Here is an 18,809-nt window from a genome sequence, read left to right as displayed (position 1 = left end):
ATCTTTGTCAATTGTCCCCACATTAACAATTAATGAATAAAAAAATCATGTAGGGATTGATATTTTAGTCAGGGGGGCTATTAATAAGTTGTAATTGGCATTGAACTGGCTTTCAGTAACTGCAAGTACTCTTATTTTGGTGCTTTATGTCTATTGTTTTTATTATAATTGGATCTGTGCCTCATACCGACCTTTTGAGTTAAGCCAATTTCATAGGATGTTTTTAGTTTGTTCTTATGTTATGCTGTTACACCAATGACCCAGGTTATGGGTTGCTCACAATCATGATTAAACCCGCCATATTAATTATGTACCTGTCCCAAGTTAGGAGCCTGTAGTTCAGTGGTTGTTGTTGACAGTCGTTTGTTTTCTCATTTGAATTATTTCACGTTTTTCATGTCCAGGCCTTTTAAAGCTGACTATTCAGTATGAATTTTCATTGTTGAAGCCGTATAATTGCTTACATCTACGATTTTTAAACTTTTGTGGATAGTGTTCTCATTGGCAATCATACCTCATCTTCTTACTAATATATTTGTTAACATCATCATGATTATAGTTGTCGACCGATGAACTATATTTGAATAAGTTCACTTAGGTCTAAAACTGACTTTACTCCTGATGTCTGTCATCATCCTGTAGTTCAGAGAAATATTTTAGTCAATCTCTGTTCCTAAATATATATCAGCATTTATAGTTTATCTATTTGTTGTCCATGTAAAAAATGTAAAAAATGATTCTAGCAAACGTTTATTCAACAGAAAATACATTTTTAAAGCTGATTTCATTTTGATGAATTAACATCTCAATTATCAAATAAAATATTTGTAGATTTGAAGAAAACAAAGATGAGTTGTGCATAATTTTTTTTTTTGTGGTTGTATAAAAACTAAAACAAAAACAAAGAATAACTATATATTACTCTAAGAAATTTACAACATTTGCTACTCTACAGAAAATAATTCTGACATACATGTGTTAATTTTTTTTTAATGTAAAATGTAAATCAATTGGATTCAAAATGTGCACAAATAAGTATGAGGATTTCTGATAACTTATAAAATACAAACATAAAGCTATGACATTTAATACTATTAAACTTAGTAGCCCATAAAGAATTTAATGACAGGTAATTAGCGAGGGCAAACACATCTACTAAAAGCTACTCTCATTTCAAAATATGTTTAACCATGAGAAAATTGCTCACTTTTGATGCACTGCAATAAATATTCACCATTATATCAAAAACAGTTTTTTTTTCTAAAAAAAACGGCATATATGTTAATCATGTATTACCAATGTTATTTCAACTGATTGGGCGGAGCTTACGTTTTAATTTGCATGAGTACAGTCGATTTGAAAATGTGTGTGATTACGATGATTGCCGTTATAGTAATTACTGATTTCTAATCACCTATCAGTGTCCTCTAAGGAATTTACAAAAGAATGACTGGACAATGCATTGATGAGTGTATCCTAAAACACCTATCTAGAGATGGACTGGTTTATTATGAGCCAACTGGATAAACTCCGCCCAGTCAAGTGAAATAAATTGAGTAATAAGAGAAAAGAAATGTATTTGCTAAAATAGGAACATGATGATCAATGAATGTCAGAATGTGTCATAGAGAACATGATGATCAATGAATGTCAGAATGTGTCATACAGAACATGATGATCAATGAATGTCAGAATGTGTCATAGAGAATATGATGATCAATGAATGTCAGAATGTGTCATAGGGAACATGATGATCAATGAATGTCAGAATGTGTCATAGAGTGTAAAATGCTCATTAACAGCTTGCTTAACATTCCATGGAGCAGATTTAAAGTTCCTGATTAAAATGGGACATAAAATTCATTGGAGGAGGAATACATGTAGAGAATGCAGTAAATCTGTATTCTTCTTTGGAACTGAAGTATAATAACCCTTTCATAAGGGATATCTCTCAAATAAGATTAACCACCACTGAATTGTGCAAGAAAAACTTAAATTAGCTTCCTTGACAATAATCTTCAGACCATTTTCTAGTTTTATAAAATAATTTATATCCAAGCGTAATTAGGCACATTTGGAATTAAAAAAGCTGTGAAACAATAATATATCAGTTATTGTAGTTATATATGACTATGTGAAAACCTCAAATAGGCTGCAAAATTTAATGTACAATTTCAAATTTATCAAAATATATAAAGTAATTGAATAAACATATATGTTTCCTAATATTTGCTGAATCCAAATTTAGTAAAGATTATTATTAAAAATTAAAAAAAAGAGGTAGATGTATATTACTTAAGAAATAGATCAATAGTAATAATTCAATAACACAGCAATAAAAAAACATCAGAGAAAAATATAACACAATAAATAAAAACATGATAAAATTACAATGATGATTTTAAAGTCTGCTTTAAAAATCACTCAATTAATAGATTTCATGAGATTTTCTCGATTTACCTTCACCAGGTACACGCAAAGCAGAATATTAAAAATCAAGGATGCATAAGAACTGTAACAGTTGAAGAGCTGTATAACAAAAAAGGAACTAAAAATTACAAGAAGTTCTTATTTGTAAGTAAATAATAGGTTTTGAATTAAATTGGCTATGAGAAGAAGATTGATACATTTAGATTTCAGACAATATGCATTTGTGTACTTCACAATAATTGCTTGAACAAAGAAATCTCTTTTTGAAAGGACACTATTAGATAAAAACGGAATAATGCAGATTTTTAAAAATGTACTTCAATCTGTTTTCCTTGATTGCAAATTTTAAAAAAATCAATTACCAGTTATAGAAATGTGATGTTCAAAGATATGATTGTCATTTCAGCATAACATTTATTGAGATTTAGCATAAGAAACAATTGTTACTTTGAAGCTATAATTTGCTTCTTATATAATTGTTGGAAAGACAAATTATGATTGGTTGGTTGTTCAATAAAAACATTTTAAACAGAAATTTAAAAAAAAATCATGGTTTCATTACAAATTCGTTTAGAACTGAATTTCTAATTTGACGATAAAGAATTTAAAGCCAAAGTTTAATATTAAATAAGGACTGTTTTCCAATTAATCCTATGTTTTTTTCTCACTCACTAAAATGTAGATGGATTTACATTATAAAATAACCTTTACAGTTTTGCAACTGCAACACATTTAGATATGATGAATGCATTTTTTTGAAAGCATAAAAATTATTAGGTATACAAAAACTTATAAATGCAAAATAACAATTACATTATTTCTAATAGTTTTCCTGAATATTGAAAATTAGAATTCTAATTTGAGGCTCCACTACTGCATATGTATTATCTTCCAAGTTGCATCAAGATTTAAAATAAGAATCAAAGTAGTTATATAATAAATACAATGCACTGTATACTTTTGTTAATTGAATGTATTTTTGTACCCTTTTAGAACCTGTAAACTAGTTTTGGAATGATATAGAATCATGACTTCATCTTTTATTACTGTTATCTAAATCTTTGATTTTTTAACTATTGCACATCTTCAACACAAATTTTCAATAAAATAAAAGTAAAGGACATCAAAATTTAGTTATTTATCACAGAAGTATAATTATGATAAATAAAAAATATATATCACAGTATAATGTAGAAAAAATATGATAAGTCTATTCTAGGCATAAAAAAACTACGGTGTTAAGATTAAACAATACCAAGAAATTTCAAAAATTTCAAAACATTTTTGTTTCATAGACTGCATTGGTACTATTGTAACAAGGTGCCGTTATGTAACTTTGAAACATGTATATAAAATAGTCAATGGACAATAAAATGATGACTAAATTGTGTAGGATACTTACAAATCTGCACTAGGCCCAGCAAACCTAGTGTGTTTCAATTAAAAATAAAAAAAAAAAAAAAGAAGGAAATTTCAATTCACCATTTCATAACCTAATGCATTTTTTCAAAATCTTACACCAAACAGTTGTACTTAATTAAGTGTGTTTCAATTAAAAAAAAAAAAAAATTTGCCTTTTCAGAACCTAATACATTTTGGGAAATATTTTCAAAACTGTACATCAAACATTGTGATTGGTTAAAAAGGTACTAAACAATGGAAATCCAATACAATGTAAATGGTCATGATGTAATGTTATTTTCATGTTGGTGTACTAACAATGAGGTTAGTACCCATAGTCCTTCATATTCTAAAAGAGGTGAATTATCTTGAAGTATTTTGATAATCACTTAAACATTTGCCGAAAATCCTCAAAAAGTTGATGGTATTGGGTAACTAAAGAAGAAGAAGAAATCAATTGACATGTTTATACTTTGTTCTGTACATAAAAACTGTCAATACACAATAAAATAATTATGATATCACATTTACATATTAAGTATATTTATCACATAATTCACAGCTGCATATATATATACATGTAACTATTAACAATATAAAAACTCGTCATGTTTTAAAAAAAAATTATTCATAAAAATATTGAATTCTTGAAAAAATGTCGAAGAATAATACAAAAGTGTAAATATGCGTATAAGTGTAAACAAAATAAATTAAGTACATGATGTACAACACATTCTTTCCCGGTGCAGTAAGTTGCAAAACTGGAGGTTAACAATATTGCATAAATCAATGGTTTATTAAGTTTGTTTCGAAAATAAATGATATTTAAAAACTTGTATTGACTGTTTTCTTGACCATTTGTATTTCTTCATCAGCTGGTGGGTCCATCTGAGATACGAGATAAGCTGTCACATCTATATCTACATCCTTTAGAGTCTTTAAGTATTCTGTACTGTAGGAATCCTCAGCATTTTTAAGATCTAAACAACAAAATTCAAAAATTACACAGCATAGAAAATATGTTAAAAACATTTTATAGTGTGTTTTTCTATGTTGTGATGTTTTTCTATTGTTTCAGAAAAGGGAGAAGGTTTGGTACCAGTAAAACGTTTAATCCCACTGCAAATGTTTGCACCTGTTTGCACTGATTTTTGGGCCCTTTATAGCTTGCTCTTTGGTGTGAGCCAAGACTCTGTGTTGAAGGTATACCTTGACCTATAATGGTTTAATTTCATAAATTGTTATTTGGATGGAGAGTTGTCTCATTGGTACTCATACCACATCTTCCTATATCTGAAAACCTAAAATCTTTCATTCAAATACCTGTCCTTAAAAAGGACATCAATAAATAAAATAATAGTTTGTGTGTAAGTGTATGTGTTTTAAAATCCCTTTATAACCTAAGTGAGGGTCTAAATAGTGTTAACAGACGAAGAGAATGATAGGCTAATACTACACAAAAATGGGTTAAACAATAAAGGATAGACAAAACTAAGCCAAAAAAAAAAATAAATAAATAAATAGAAAATAAATGGGTATATAAATACACAGAAGAGAGAATAAATGGCAAAAGGAAATATGTAAAGAATAGAGAAAATAAACCTCAAAATCTGTTGAATATAATAAAGAATCAACCACCCAGACCCTTCTGGGTATATATCTCCCAATTGATACGATATTCCCGTGCTTGCATTTCCTATCATGATTTTCTTGATAGAGGGTTGCTGCTCACAAGGAAGCTATTAAACCAAAAGTTCCAAATGGTGAAGTTGAAATCATCCCTTCGTAAATTTTACGGACACCATCACGAGTTGGTTGACCGTTATGGAATAACCGTTTCACAAATGATATCGGATATGTTCCTTACGTCGTAACTACAATCCCCTTCCCTTTCATGAATGTGACCTACCGAATTAGACTATTTACCGGATTTGTTATCACATAAGCAACACGACGGGTGCCGCATGTGGAGCAGGATCTGCTTACCCTTCTGGAGCACCTGAGATCTTGGTGGGGTTCGTATTGTTTATTCTTTAGTTTTCTATGTTGTGTCGTGTGTGCAGTTGTTTGTTTGTCTTTTTCATTTTTAGCCATTACGTTGTCAGACTGTTTTAGATTTATGAGTTTGACTGTCCCTTTGGTATCATTCGTCTCTCTTTTCTAAATTGTTATATATCATAAAGAGACAAACAAAGAATGTGACATTGATATCCAAGTTTCATTAAAAAAAATAATGGATTTTCCTAAGTTGAGATCTAATTCTTGGCAACAAATTTTTTTTCCAATAAAACTTTTCATTTGCATGGTACTGTTTATCATATGGTAAATGAACATGAGTTTACAACTGTGTTTAAGTTATTACAAATTACACAGGCAAGCTGTACTTAGTTCTAAAGATATCAAGGGGCAAAAATTTGAGCTTCAGAAATATTTTCAAATACTGTAAATTCAGAAATAAAAATGAGATTTTTTTTAAATATTTACCACTGGACAAGTATCAAAACTAAGAACTCACAGTCTGATATCTGATACTGTAAACCAACTAATTTTCATGAACGATTTATTTTCTTGACTTTCGCAATAAGAAAGATAACGCAAATATAAATCGTCGCGAATATGTCAAAATTCAATCTTCTCCTATATAAATACATCAATAAAATTAAAACATTGCGAATATAAAAAGCCGCAAAGTCAAAAAGTAACGGCTAAATGCGAAATAAAGTATCCCCGAAAATAAGTTAGTTTACAGTACATATATCTTAATAAATCTTTTCCTGAAATCTCAATAATTAATCTCAAATTTGAGTTCAGTCTGAAAACAAGAATGTGTCCATAGTACACTGATGCCCCACTCGCACTATCATTTTACATGTTCACTGGACCGTGAAATTGGGGTCAATACTTTAATTTGGCATTAAAATTAGAAAGATCATATCATAGTTAACATGTGTACTAAGTTTCAAGTTGATTGGACTTCAACTTCATCAAAAACTACCTTGACCAAAAACTTTAACCTGAGCTTCACACTATCTTCTTCTTTGTTCAGTGGACCATGAAATTGGGGTCAATACTTTAATTTGACATTAAAATTAGAAAGATCATATCATAGGGAACATGTGTACTAAGTTTCAAATTGATTGGACTTCAACTTCATCAAAAACTACCTCGACCAAAAACTTTAACCTGAAGCGGGACGAATGAACGGACGAACGGACGAACGGAGGCACAGACCAGAAAACATAATGCCCCTCTACTATCTTAGGTGGGGCATAAAAATCACAGTAATGAATAATAAAACTCTGAATTAACAGTGTTGTCTTGTTCTTTTTGCATTCAAACTATTAAACAGTATCAGTGTCTTATATAGTACCTAATTTTGCTTTGGTCATCAGTGATCTGACTTGTAGTCCCTGTTGTTGCTCTAAATTCCTGATCTCTAAATCGTGTGTCTGCTTCAGAACAGACATCTTTTGTTTATGATCCTGTTTCTCTTTTTCCATTTCCTGAACTAAAAGAAAAGATGCAATTTAAGGAATGTATGGATTGTGCTCTATTTTCATATGATGAAGACACTCTAGACATTACCTTTTAATCAGTTTCAGGTGGTACCTAACACTACAGGGAGATAACTCTGTAATATCAGCTAAACGTTTTAATTATGTTGCCTTGTGAAGGCAATATAAAGCTTCACAATGATCAAAATTAGTGTTTGTCTAACTGCTATATAACCAGTGTAATTTTTATGACGATTGGTTCAAATTTAATTTATTTTTTATTTTTGTCAAAGGGTCAAAGTAAATAATTTGTCAAAGTTTTATGAAAATTAAACGAGCCAAATTAATTTTAGTGAAAGTGTTGAGGTCTGAAGTTGGCATGTCAGTAATTGCTAGTAATCCTTTGTTAATTTATGTATCATCATCATTACACTTTGTTTCTTTTGTTATCTATTCTGACATCGGACTCAGACTACTTTTAAACTGAATTTTATTGTGTGTATTGCTGTGTAAATTTGTTTATTCTACATTGGCTAGAGGTATAGGAGGAAAGTTAAGATTTCACAAAACATGTTTAACACCTCCATATTTTTTACCCTTTTTCAAGTCAAGAGCCTCTGGTCTTTGTTAGTCTGGTATGTTTTAATATTAGTTTATCTGTATGTTTTAGATTTTAGTATGACGTCTGTTGACACTGAGCTAGTACAAATTTTTATTTAGGGACCATTTGAAGCCCTTCTTTGGGTCATGATTTTCTCCATGTTTTGAAGACACATTTTTGGATTTTAGCTGTTACCTGCTCTTTAAGTTGGGTTGTTGTATCTTTGACATATTCCCTAGTTCTTTTCTCAATTTTATTTTATATATAGTATTGGCTAGTGTGCATTTATGAACAAACTTCATGCTGTGTGACAACCTGTTTTATACCAGTCCTGTCTGGCACCTCAAGCCTAGGCAAAATAAAGACTGTGGCTGGTAAATTCTATTATTCTAAGAAACTGTTTGATGAATCTTGAATATTTGTAATCCAAATATATCTTTGGCATCCAAAATATTACTGATGGAATTAAATTCATAAAATACAGTTAATGAGGTTGTTTCTGTAGTTTTACTGATCATTTCATTAGCAGACATAAACAGTGTCTGTTTCTGAACAACATTTTAGAAAAAGATCAAGTTTCTTAAAGTAACCTTTTAAATTGCTTCGTTTTAACTACAAAGTAATATCAATTCAACATTCGTATCTATCAATTTTGCCTCCTTGAATATCCATTTTTGATTCTAGAAGTTTCCCCCTAATATTAAAATATTTCTTTTCAACTGACAAAAAGTAAAATCACAAAAATACTGAACTCCGAGGAAAATTCAAATGGAAAGTCCATAATCAAATGGCAAAATCAAATGACAAAACACATCAAACGAATAGACAACAACTGTCATATTCCTGACTTGGTACAGGCATTTTCAAATGTAGAAAATGGTGGATTGAATGACTGATCAAAACAATCCTTTAAGGAGGTACCTAACACTACAGGGAGATAACTCTGTAAAATCAGCTAAATGTTTTAATAACGTCGTGTTGTTGAAGGAATGTTAAGCTTCTCAGTGATCAAAATTACTGTCGGTCAAACTCCTATATAACCAGTGTAATTTTTCTGATAAAACAGTTGGTTCAAATATTTTTAAACTTTTATATTTTTGTCAAAGGGTCAAAGTAAGTACTTTGCCAAAAATTAAACGAGCCAAATTAATTTTAGTGAAAGTGTTGGGTACCACCTTAAGAGGAATTTTTATTTCATCTCAATTTTAAAAAAACACAAATACAACCAATAATTTACCTAATTTAGCTCTCTCTTGTTCTTTCGTTATCTTAAGATCGGCAAGTTTTTGCTTTTGTTCTTCTATTTCTACATTTAATCTCAACTGGGTTCTAGACTCAATTGCACTGCTTTGCATGGCCTGAAAATATAAAGACATTTAATTTCAATGCCATAAGGGTGATTTACACCAAATTCTTCATATTAAAATCAAGACACATAATGTTTATTAAACAACATATAATTTGAATATAAATCATCACAATTAAGAAAATTACCTTTTCAAGGCATAATATTTTATAATTTTTTTTTTTTTTTCTCAACATGAATATGATCTTAAAAAGCCCAGATTAACTTATATGCCTTTTACGTCAATGTTTTCTCATTAATGATGTTTACCATCATATCAAAGTCTGGAGATGTCATGGCAGGTGACATATACAGTAATGTCTTATCAGATATCTGATTATTTTATAAATAATGTTGTAACCAGAACAAAATTTTGTAAAGTAAACTAAAAGACAATAAATGTCAAAGATTTTTTTGGTTGTAGATTTTTACATACAACATCACAATTAAGTTCTGAACAAATTCAATATGAACAAATCTTTTTTTAGTATTTACTGTGCTAAAATAAGTTTGATTCTAGAAGTAAACCTGTCTAAAACCAAACCATGTAAACTGGAAAGGATAAAAAACGGAAATCTGGTACATTTGTTTTTGTTAATTAACCTGCATAAACTTCACAACACACTAATAAAACAAAATCTTTGGTACAAAACAAGTTTAGTAATATATTTTGAATATATCATTTTCAATTAGGTTTACCTGCAACTGTTCACTGGCATGGTATCCTCTAAAAACAACTTTCTGTATAGTGTAACCAATTCTATCAGCTCTCTGTAGCAATTGTGAGAAGCTCTTTAATTCAGATAAATCATGTGTCTGTTTTAGAAAATCTTCAAATCTAAAAAATATGAAGGTAGAATGTTTTTAATTGAACATGAAACTTATGTATTATTAGAATTTGAATAAATTAAAATTCTTTAAGGATGTTTGCCTCTCTTGGCTTTGAATTTTTGCCAGATATTGGATAATGCTAATGATCTGAAGTCATTGAACATGTGTTTAGTACATGAACAAATGAAGTACTGGGGAAATGTGTAACAAACATTTTTTTAGTTCTTGGTTCTTGCTAACTATATCATTTTAGTTTTGCATCATGACAACATCATAACATTTCACATGATTTTTCCTGTTTTAAAGTCTTTATCAACTCTACTTATTCAGTGTACTTAAGGTGGTACCCAACACCTTCAAAATTAATTTGGCTAAAAAAATAAAATAAAATTTTGACAAAGTATTTACCCTTTGACAAAAATATAAAAATTTCAAAAAAATTGAACCAACCATTATATCAGAAAAATTACAATGATTATACAGTGTTTTATATAGCAGTTTGACAAACGCTAGTTTTGATCATTCAGAAGCTAAATATTCCCTAAAACAACACAACGTAATTAAAATCTTTCTGATTTTACAGAGTTATCTTTCTGTAGTGTTAGATACCACCTTAATCTAAATATAGTTTAAAGGATTAAAATCTAAATAAAACTTACGTTATTTTACCAGAAAATGCTATGACATCTGAGCACACAGCACTGAAAAAGAAAATAAACCTTAAAGTTTTATTATTTTTGTGATTTACAATATACAGATATATATTCAATATCAATCGCAGTTTAAATTTAAAATTTCTGAAAATATTTAAATAAGAATATGTGGTATTATTGTAATGAGATAACATTTCACAAGACACCAAATGACACAGAAATTGACAAATATAGGTCACTGTATGGCCTTCAACAATAAGCAAAACCCAAACTGCATAGTTAGCACTACAAGGCCTCAAGAATTACAAATGTAAAACATTTTTAAATGAGAAAACTAACAGCCTGATTGAAACATACTTCATATAAACCACATAATGTTCATATCATAAATGTAACATAAATAAGTTTTGTTATAAGAATAAACCATGATAATAACAGAACATAACTACTTGACTTAATAAATACTTCTTTATTCAGCTGTACTTACTTAATCATATCAGCAATTGGATCCTGTGTTGTATCCAGCTGAAAAAACATATAGTCAGTATTATATATATTTATTCAATTACTTGGCAGAACATTTACAACAAGCATTCTGAGAGTATTACATGGCGATATATAGTCTCTTAACGGTTAAAATTCAATGTACTGGATCAAAATGCTAACTATATCTATAACTTGTCAGGGTGTCAACTAAATAACAAATATTAATTCGATATCTTCAAGCATGAAGAAAAAAAGAGTTGAAAACTGATTATTTAAGTGAATTTTCTAGATCAAAGGACAAAAAACTCTGCACAAAATCATCAGGTCAGAACAAAATTCAAACTTTATCAAAAACTATATACCAATCATCAAGTTAATATCTTCAATTGGTGTGGGGATCTTAACCATTTACAAGTTCTCAAACAAAACGGGTTGGGGTGACCCTCAGGGACTCCCCTTATATTTCATTTGATTTGATTTATGGAAATGTATGAGAAAAAAACTTCTAAATGTGTATCAATAAATCATACCATTTTTAACACATCTTTAAGCTCATAGAAAATCATAAGTTTGACTGTAATCATTGTGTCATCAAGAGTTCGTACTTCTTTCACCTGTCAATCAAAAACAATCACTTTAGAAGTTATATATGAGTTGAAATATATCTCAGTTTCCTAAACCATAAATATATACATTTTAATAAACAACTATGTCATATTTATTTTTAAACACCTTTCAATTATCATGATTATACATGTACAATGATGTATTGGAAAGTATTCAGAAATTTTTGTGATATTTTAATTTTTTTTGAAAATTGCAACCAGTTAAGTTTTAAACATATACCATGCTTTTCAAATGTTAATACATGTTGACTCCATCTAATCGATATTGGCTAAACTAATTTATCGCTATTTTTTTGTATTTTTCCTTTGATCTTTTTTTTGTGATAATTTTTCATATCATGCTACTCGCTTGAGATGGAAAATTATCGCTAGAAACTAAGGAGGAATGTGGCGTTGTTAATGAAATTGCAATGAAAATGAAACATCGTCATAGGTAAAACAGCGATAAACAGATTATCATTGGTCATCTCAACTCGATTGCTTTTCTCGCTTTCGCCTTACTTGCTCAAGCGAGAAAAACCAATCTCGTTGAGATGATCAAAAATAATCTATAAATATCGACTATTGTAATATTATTTAAAAAAAAAACCAAACCCTTCCCTTTTTGTTTAATGTTAATTTTATCGTGTAATCGAATATCGGATATAAGAATATATCGGCAAATCTGATAAGAATATTCAGGTTATTTTGTTCAAGACCATGCACAATCAGATATTTTCAATGTTTTTCTGTAGCATGATTTTTATACAGCATTATATGACAGAATATTGATAAAATCTCTTAATAATGTCTTTTGTTCAACAACCACAAAAATAAATACTAGAAGAAATTTCAAATTTATCGTATCAAATATCTACTCCTAAGTACTTATAGTTTTAAAACAAGACTGAAATGTTTTCTTTATTTTCTATGGTGAAATTTTGTACAATTTTACTTTGGGTATTGCACAAGATTGTGTGATTTCCTACCCTGTTGAGTTGTTTTTTGTTGTCTACAAAAGAGGTCAGCTTTTTTTTTAAAGAAAAAGGCAGACTGCTAGTCATCAAGTCAAGAATACTTATTCCACATACAATCTCCAATACATGGATATGTAAAACATAATACTCTAAAATATATTTATAATCTTAGAGCAAAAACGTTTGTGTATATACATTGTAAGTATAAATTACACCTACATTATAGTAGAACTGGTCTGGTATAACTGCTAATTGTTGAAATTTATAAAATCCTGGAATCATCCTTGTTTTGTCTTTCGCATCACATCCATGCCAACTAAATTGGTGTAACCTACAAATAAAATAATGTCACAATACACGTAAACATAATATTACAATATCATGATTTTAATAAATCGGGAAGGTGTTCATGGGACACAGATGATACCCTCGCTTGCATATAACGTTAAAAAGGGACATAACTCAAGAATGTTAAAAGTAACAATTTCTAAGTGTACTTAATCTGTGCCTAAATGAATACAAACATCAACTAATTCTTAAAAATAAGTGAAAAATTCATATTTGTATATTGTACATATTCCAAATGTCTCATAAAGCAGCTTAAAAATTTATAATATCTATTGTTTCTTTCTTCAAAATTTATCTGCATTGAAGACATGACACAAATATTGTAGGGTGGTCATATAGGACACAAGTTATAATGAGGATAAGTAAGAAAGTTATCTGATTGCAATGATACTTAAAGTAGTAGTGAGGCTTATACATATAGAAAGGAAGTGTGTAACAACTCAAGTGCAATTCCAAACAATATAAGTGAAGCATCATTTTCTTTTATTTTCAGTTGACACTGATACAATAAGCTTACCATTCCTCTGCTTCTGGTACAAACACAGAGGGACCTTGAATTACTCTCCTCTGGACATCTGAGTCTTTAAGACGTTTGTAAACAACAATCATATGATTGGCATCTATCTTTATAGCCTGTTTTACTTCTATACTTTCTACCAGGAGAGGATTACAAAACATCTTACATGGCCTGAAAACAGAATTAAAATCAAATATTACAGATTTTATACATACATTTGTAGCTTACAAAAGGCAAATTTTGTAGTTTCCTCATGCTCATGGTTGAAGGCAGCAATAAGAGTGTACACTACAGCTTCTAGTTTATGTGTTGTTTCCAATATATGGAGAAGTCTTTATTCTTTCCTTTTATTTTTGTTTTGAATTATAAACAATACTTTCCAAAAATTCGTAAGGGTTCCACAGAACCCAGTGTCTCACCTACTTTTGCTGTTAATCGCAGGCTCAACAAAAATCATACATCAAATATCTAGAAAAACAGACAATACCATAACCCAAAACAATAAAAAAAAAAACTATAAAAAAAAAACTTATACTGTTAGGCTTTGAAAAACAAAGAAACAAGGAAAAATTTAAAACCAAATGTAGATATACAAAATGGAAACTACACGCAGCTGAAGTGTACTTTTGGATGAGGGATTTTTTGGTTTTGTTGAAGACCCATTGGTAGCCTACAACTGTTTTCTGCTTTTTGCATTTGCTTTCATGGTCAGGTTGTTTTGTTGTCTCATTCACACACTCCCCATTTCCATTTCAATTTTACATTAAGGATGAAAATTATCAAATTTTGTTTTTTATTGGCACATAAATTTCATAGGAAAATAGATATTTGGATTAAGAGAGTTAAGAGAGTAGACACTACCATGGGTGGCTTACAAGACACTTGAGATCATCCCCATTTCTTTGTGGGGCTAAGTCTTTAGTTTTGTGTGCTGTTGTTTGTCCTTTTCTTTTTTAGCCATGACGTCGTCAGTTTATTTTCTATTTATGAATTTGAATGTGCATCTGGTATCTTTCACCCTTCTTATACAACAAGTGATGTTTCGATATTGTTGCAATAGAAAATAATAAAGGCCTTTGCAGCAGATGAGCTTGAATATACATATACATGATTCTCAATAAGGATTTTAAAAAGCCAGTCATTATTTTTGTTCATGGAAAGTCCAACACTGTAATTATAAGATAAAATGTATTGCTATATAATTCAATATTTCCATCTCCATGACAAAATAGAGCATGCAATTACATTAAATTAATTATTCATAAACACTTTTGTCAAAAAATGAAGATTATTGTGCTTAGTTGATACAATTTTTACTATCATGATGTATCTGTAGAGCAGGATCTGCTAACCCTTCCGGAGCACCTTAGATCACCCCCAGTTTTTTGGTGTGGTTTGCGTTGCTCAGTCTTTAGTATTCTATGTTGTGTTTTGTGTTGTCTTCTTTGTCCTTTCCTTTTTTAGCCACAGTGTTGTCAAAATTATATTTCGACTTATGAGCTGAAATGTCCCTCTGGTAGCTTTTGCCTTTCTTTTTTAGACTCACTAGTTTTAAAATGATATGTATAGAACTAACATGACTAATGGACTTGCCTTAGTCAGAACCCAGTACAAATATATAAAATAATGCATGACAATACCCAACTCCATGGATTTTCCTAGCTAAAAATTACTAGATTTAGAACGTTAAGAATAATCTAAACTATAAAACTGTGGGTTCAAACATTTGAGAGTCAATGACATACCCTCTTTTGTTGGTAACATTTCCATCTATGTCTTTGACAACAAGATAATCATACAAATCTGCAGTAAATAGTTTCAGGTATGTCAACCTTTCCCGATAAAGAAATATCTGAAATAAATAAAATAACATTTCAAATATTATTTTAACATACATGAATACATGCTAAAATAAAGAGAAGTTGGCCTCAATCACTGTCAATTGAATAAATATTAATTTTACCATAAATTTTTTTTTTCAAAATTCAATACTGTGGATTCATTATTATTCATTGGATACCAACTTTCGAGGTTTTTCGTGGATACTGTTGATTCACTAATTCAAATTTTCAATGAATAACATATTTTTCTATAAGCTTTGTCAGATATGCAGACTTTGGCAAAACCACGAAATCAAATATCCACGGAAATGCAAGTTTACTTATTCCTCAAAATTGATATCCACGAAAATAAATGAATCCACTGTAATAAACTCAATAAAATTATCACCTTCTGTACATTAATGAACCATTTTAAGTAGGTAAACCTGCACATACATGTATTAAATCAGTGTATTTATTTTAAAGAAAGGATAGCTTTAAAAATTATACATTTGTACATACAATAACAATCTTCACAAAAATGGCATGTAAACATGTAAAGCTAGTGCCAATACAAATGCATACCATTGTCCAATTGTCTTTTATTTATCATTTATAAGTGATGATCTTCCCCAAAAACTGACCTAATTATAAACCCCAACACATTCTGTATGTATGTGCCTGTTCCAAGTCAGGAGCCTGTAATTCAGTGGTTGTCGTTTGTTAATTTGTTACATATTTGTTTTTCTTTCAATTTTTTTACATATTAGGCTGTCAGTTTTCTCGTTTGAATTGTTTTACATTCAATTTGTCATTTAAGGGCCGTCTATATCTGACTTGCATTGTAGTATGCGGTTTGCTCATTGTTGAAGGCTGTATGGTAGCGTGCAGTTGTTAATTAATGTGTCATTTGGTCTCTTGTGGAGAGTTGTCTCATTGGCAATCATCCCATATTTATATATCTTCTTTTTTATATCAAACATTCAATGACATCATGATTGCTAAAATCTGTCTTCAATGACTTTGTGAAATATGTTGTAGGTGAGTAAAAAAATATTGCTAGTATAAGAATGTTTCACAGTGTGATGATGCAGGCTTATTCCTGAAAGTTGCAGAATGATGTATCTTATAACTATTGATGAGCGATCTGACCCTTGACCCTTGTGTAGATTTTTGCAGCTTGCTGTGTCCAAGGCTCAATTTCAGACCATCTAGTTAAAGTAGTCATACATGTACCTACCCTTTGAGGTCCTTCAAGAAGTCTTCCTTGACCCAAATGGTTATAAATAACAGCTTGTTGACCTTCTCTTACAGTCTTGAACTTCATCTCATATGCACTAAAAATGTAAAGTTTACAGTGTAAATTGATAGTTCTATTCCTTGAATAAAATTGAGAATGGAGATGAGGAATATGTCAGAGACAACTCAACCAAAGACATGAAAGAGCAGATGAATGAATATTAAACATTATAAAGGGGCATAACTCTAGAACAGTTAAATTTGCGCTACCACAATTCATACTTGTAATACTGGTAATAAGCATTGTGTATAACAAATCATAACATTTGATTGAGGCAAACTTAACTTAAAGAACAGAAACAAAAAAAATCAGCAATATTTCCATTTGTAAAGGGCAGAACTCAACAATGGTTGCTAAAGACAATGCAATAGTTTCAGACTTTTTGTGTCATATGCATTGTACACCAAAATATTGGTTAAATGGTATTTATTTTAATAAGCTGCATTATAATGGAGATGAACATGATAAATGTATTGTATTTTAAGCTTGGTCTTTGAAAAAAACTTGATTTTACTGTTGCAAATATCCTTTTACCTAGCTCTGCTATGTGTCGCTATATTGGGTAAACTCAATTTGTGACAGTAAAATCTACGTTTTACAAAGGTCAAGCTCAAAATACAATACAGTAATCTCCTAACATGCCCAAGTGAACTGTAAAATTTCATTGCCTTACAATCATATTGTTAATAAACACCCTGATTAAGGTAACATATCACCCACATCCACAAGATAATATTATACATTGTATCATGGCTAACTATTGTTTTCTATATGGCCTAAACAATCTGTGTTTAAATCAATCAAGTTACTTAGTAATCTTAATTTTGACAAAAAAAAATTATTTTAAAAGTAATTATACAGTGCAATATATAATTAACAGATTGATACTAGTTTTTTTTAATAGCATATATGTAGAAGTAACATACATTCTTACATGTACATTGGAGTAACACATAATTTCACTTTCTATTTGTGTAAAACAGTGTAAACAGGTAAAATGTTTATATACCTTTATCTTCGGGTCATTACATAAGCCAAAGGCTTCTACTGACCCCTCATCTTGGATTTTCGTATATGATTTCTCATCTCATAATAATATGTTAAACTTATCAAAAAATACTTATTTAGGTGTGCGCAGCTGAAACACTTAACAAGAACATATGAATTTATATAGGTTCCAATTTTCGCCATTTAACTTAAAATTATTCAGAGTCTTTGCCGTCACCGTTAAATCTGATAGGTAATTCCACTGATGCACTACTCTAATTGAAAAAGTATTGTCTAACTGTCTATGTGTGGTCTTACACTGTTTTTTAAAAAGTTTTAATGAGTGGCCTCTAGTATTATTGGATGGTGCTAAAGTAAATAGGCTCATCCAGTTGATGTCATCTATACCATGCAACGCTTTGTAGACTTATATATCATATCATTCCTATCCCTACGATATAATTTTTGGTGCTTACCGTATATAGCCTTGTAGTTTGAGCTGTGAATTAAACAGAGGTTCAATAAATGAGCAAGTATTGTCTATGTTTCTTAATCACACACCTCCTTTAATATTTGCTTTTTTGTCAGTTTTAAATATAGCTTCAAGGTTTGCTTTCCTACAACGAAAATAAACACGGAAGTCACGAAATTGTAAACAAACTGGTACATATAAATTACGCCTTCGCTGTGCAAAGAAAATGAATCTCGCTAAGGAACCAGTAAAATATAAATTAAAACGAAAGTTTTATGTAATCAATATAGATTGTATAATAAGAATTTCATTAAGAAGTTAAAAAATCTTAGACAAAATGATTGTAAATCATACTGGAACTTACTGAACAGAGCATGTAGCTCTCAGACCAAACAGAATATTATCAATAAAGTGTCTCTTGATTGTTTTTATAAACATTTTAAGAAATTGAACTCTGCTCAAGATGAAAATGATGATACATTTGAAAATATTGATGTTGATAATATTACTAGTTTAAATACTGAAGTGAATAGAGCTATTTC

General features: G+C 29.9%; 1 protein-coding gene across 1 annotated transcript; it reads right to left on the bottom strand.

Moving 5' to 3' along the window:
- Positions 1 to 737: 737 nt before the first annotated feature.
- Positions 738 to 18,136, bottom strand: LOC143079517 (uncharacterized). Its single transcript, XM_076254893.1, has 12 exons — positions 18,114 to 18,136; positions 16,749 to 16,845; positions 15,434 to 15,540; positions 13,689 to 13,859; positions 13,043 to 13,154; positions 11,772 to 11,855; positions 11,243 to 11,280; positions 10,762 to 10,803; positions 9,971 to 10,109; positions 9,164 to 9,284; positions 7,202 to 7,339; positions 738 to 4,811 (listed from the first exon to the last, which is right to left on the bottom strand). The coding sequence occupies exons 2-12, from the start codon at positions 16,833 to 16,835 to the stop codon at positions 4,657 to 4,659; spliced, it is 1,194 nt and encodes a 397-aa protein (XP_076111008.1). The 5' UTR covers positions 16,836 to 16,845; positions 18,114 to 18,136; the 3' UTR covers positions 738 to 4,656.
- Between the last annotated feature and the right edge of the window lie 673 nt (positions 18,137 to 18,809).

Source organism: Mytilus galloprovincialis, chromosome 6, assembly GCF_965363235.1.
Source record: "Mytilus galloprovincialis chromosome 6, xbMytGall1.hap1.1, whole genome shotgun sequence".
In the NCBI taxonomy this organism is placed as follows: Eukaryota; Metazoa; Mollusca; class Bivalvia; order Mytilida; family Mytilidae; genus Mytilus; species Mytilus galloprovincialis.
This window is presented reverse-complemented; position numbering and strand designations above follow the sequence as displayed.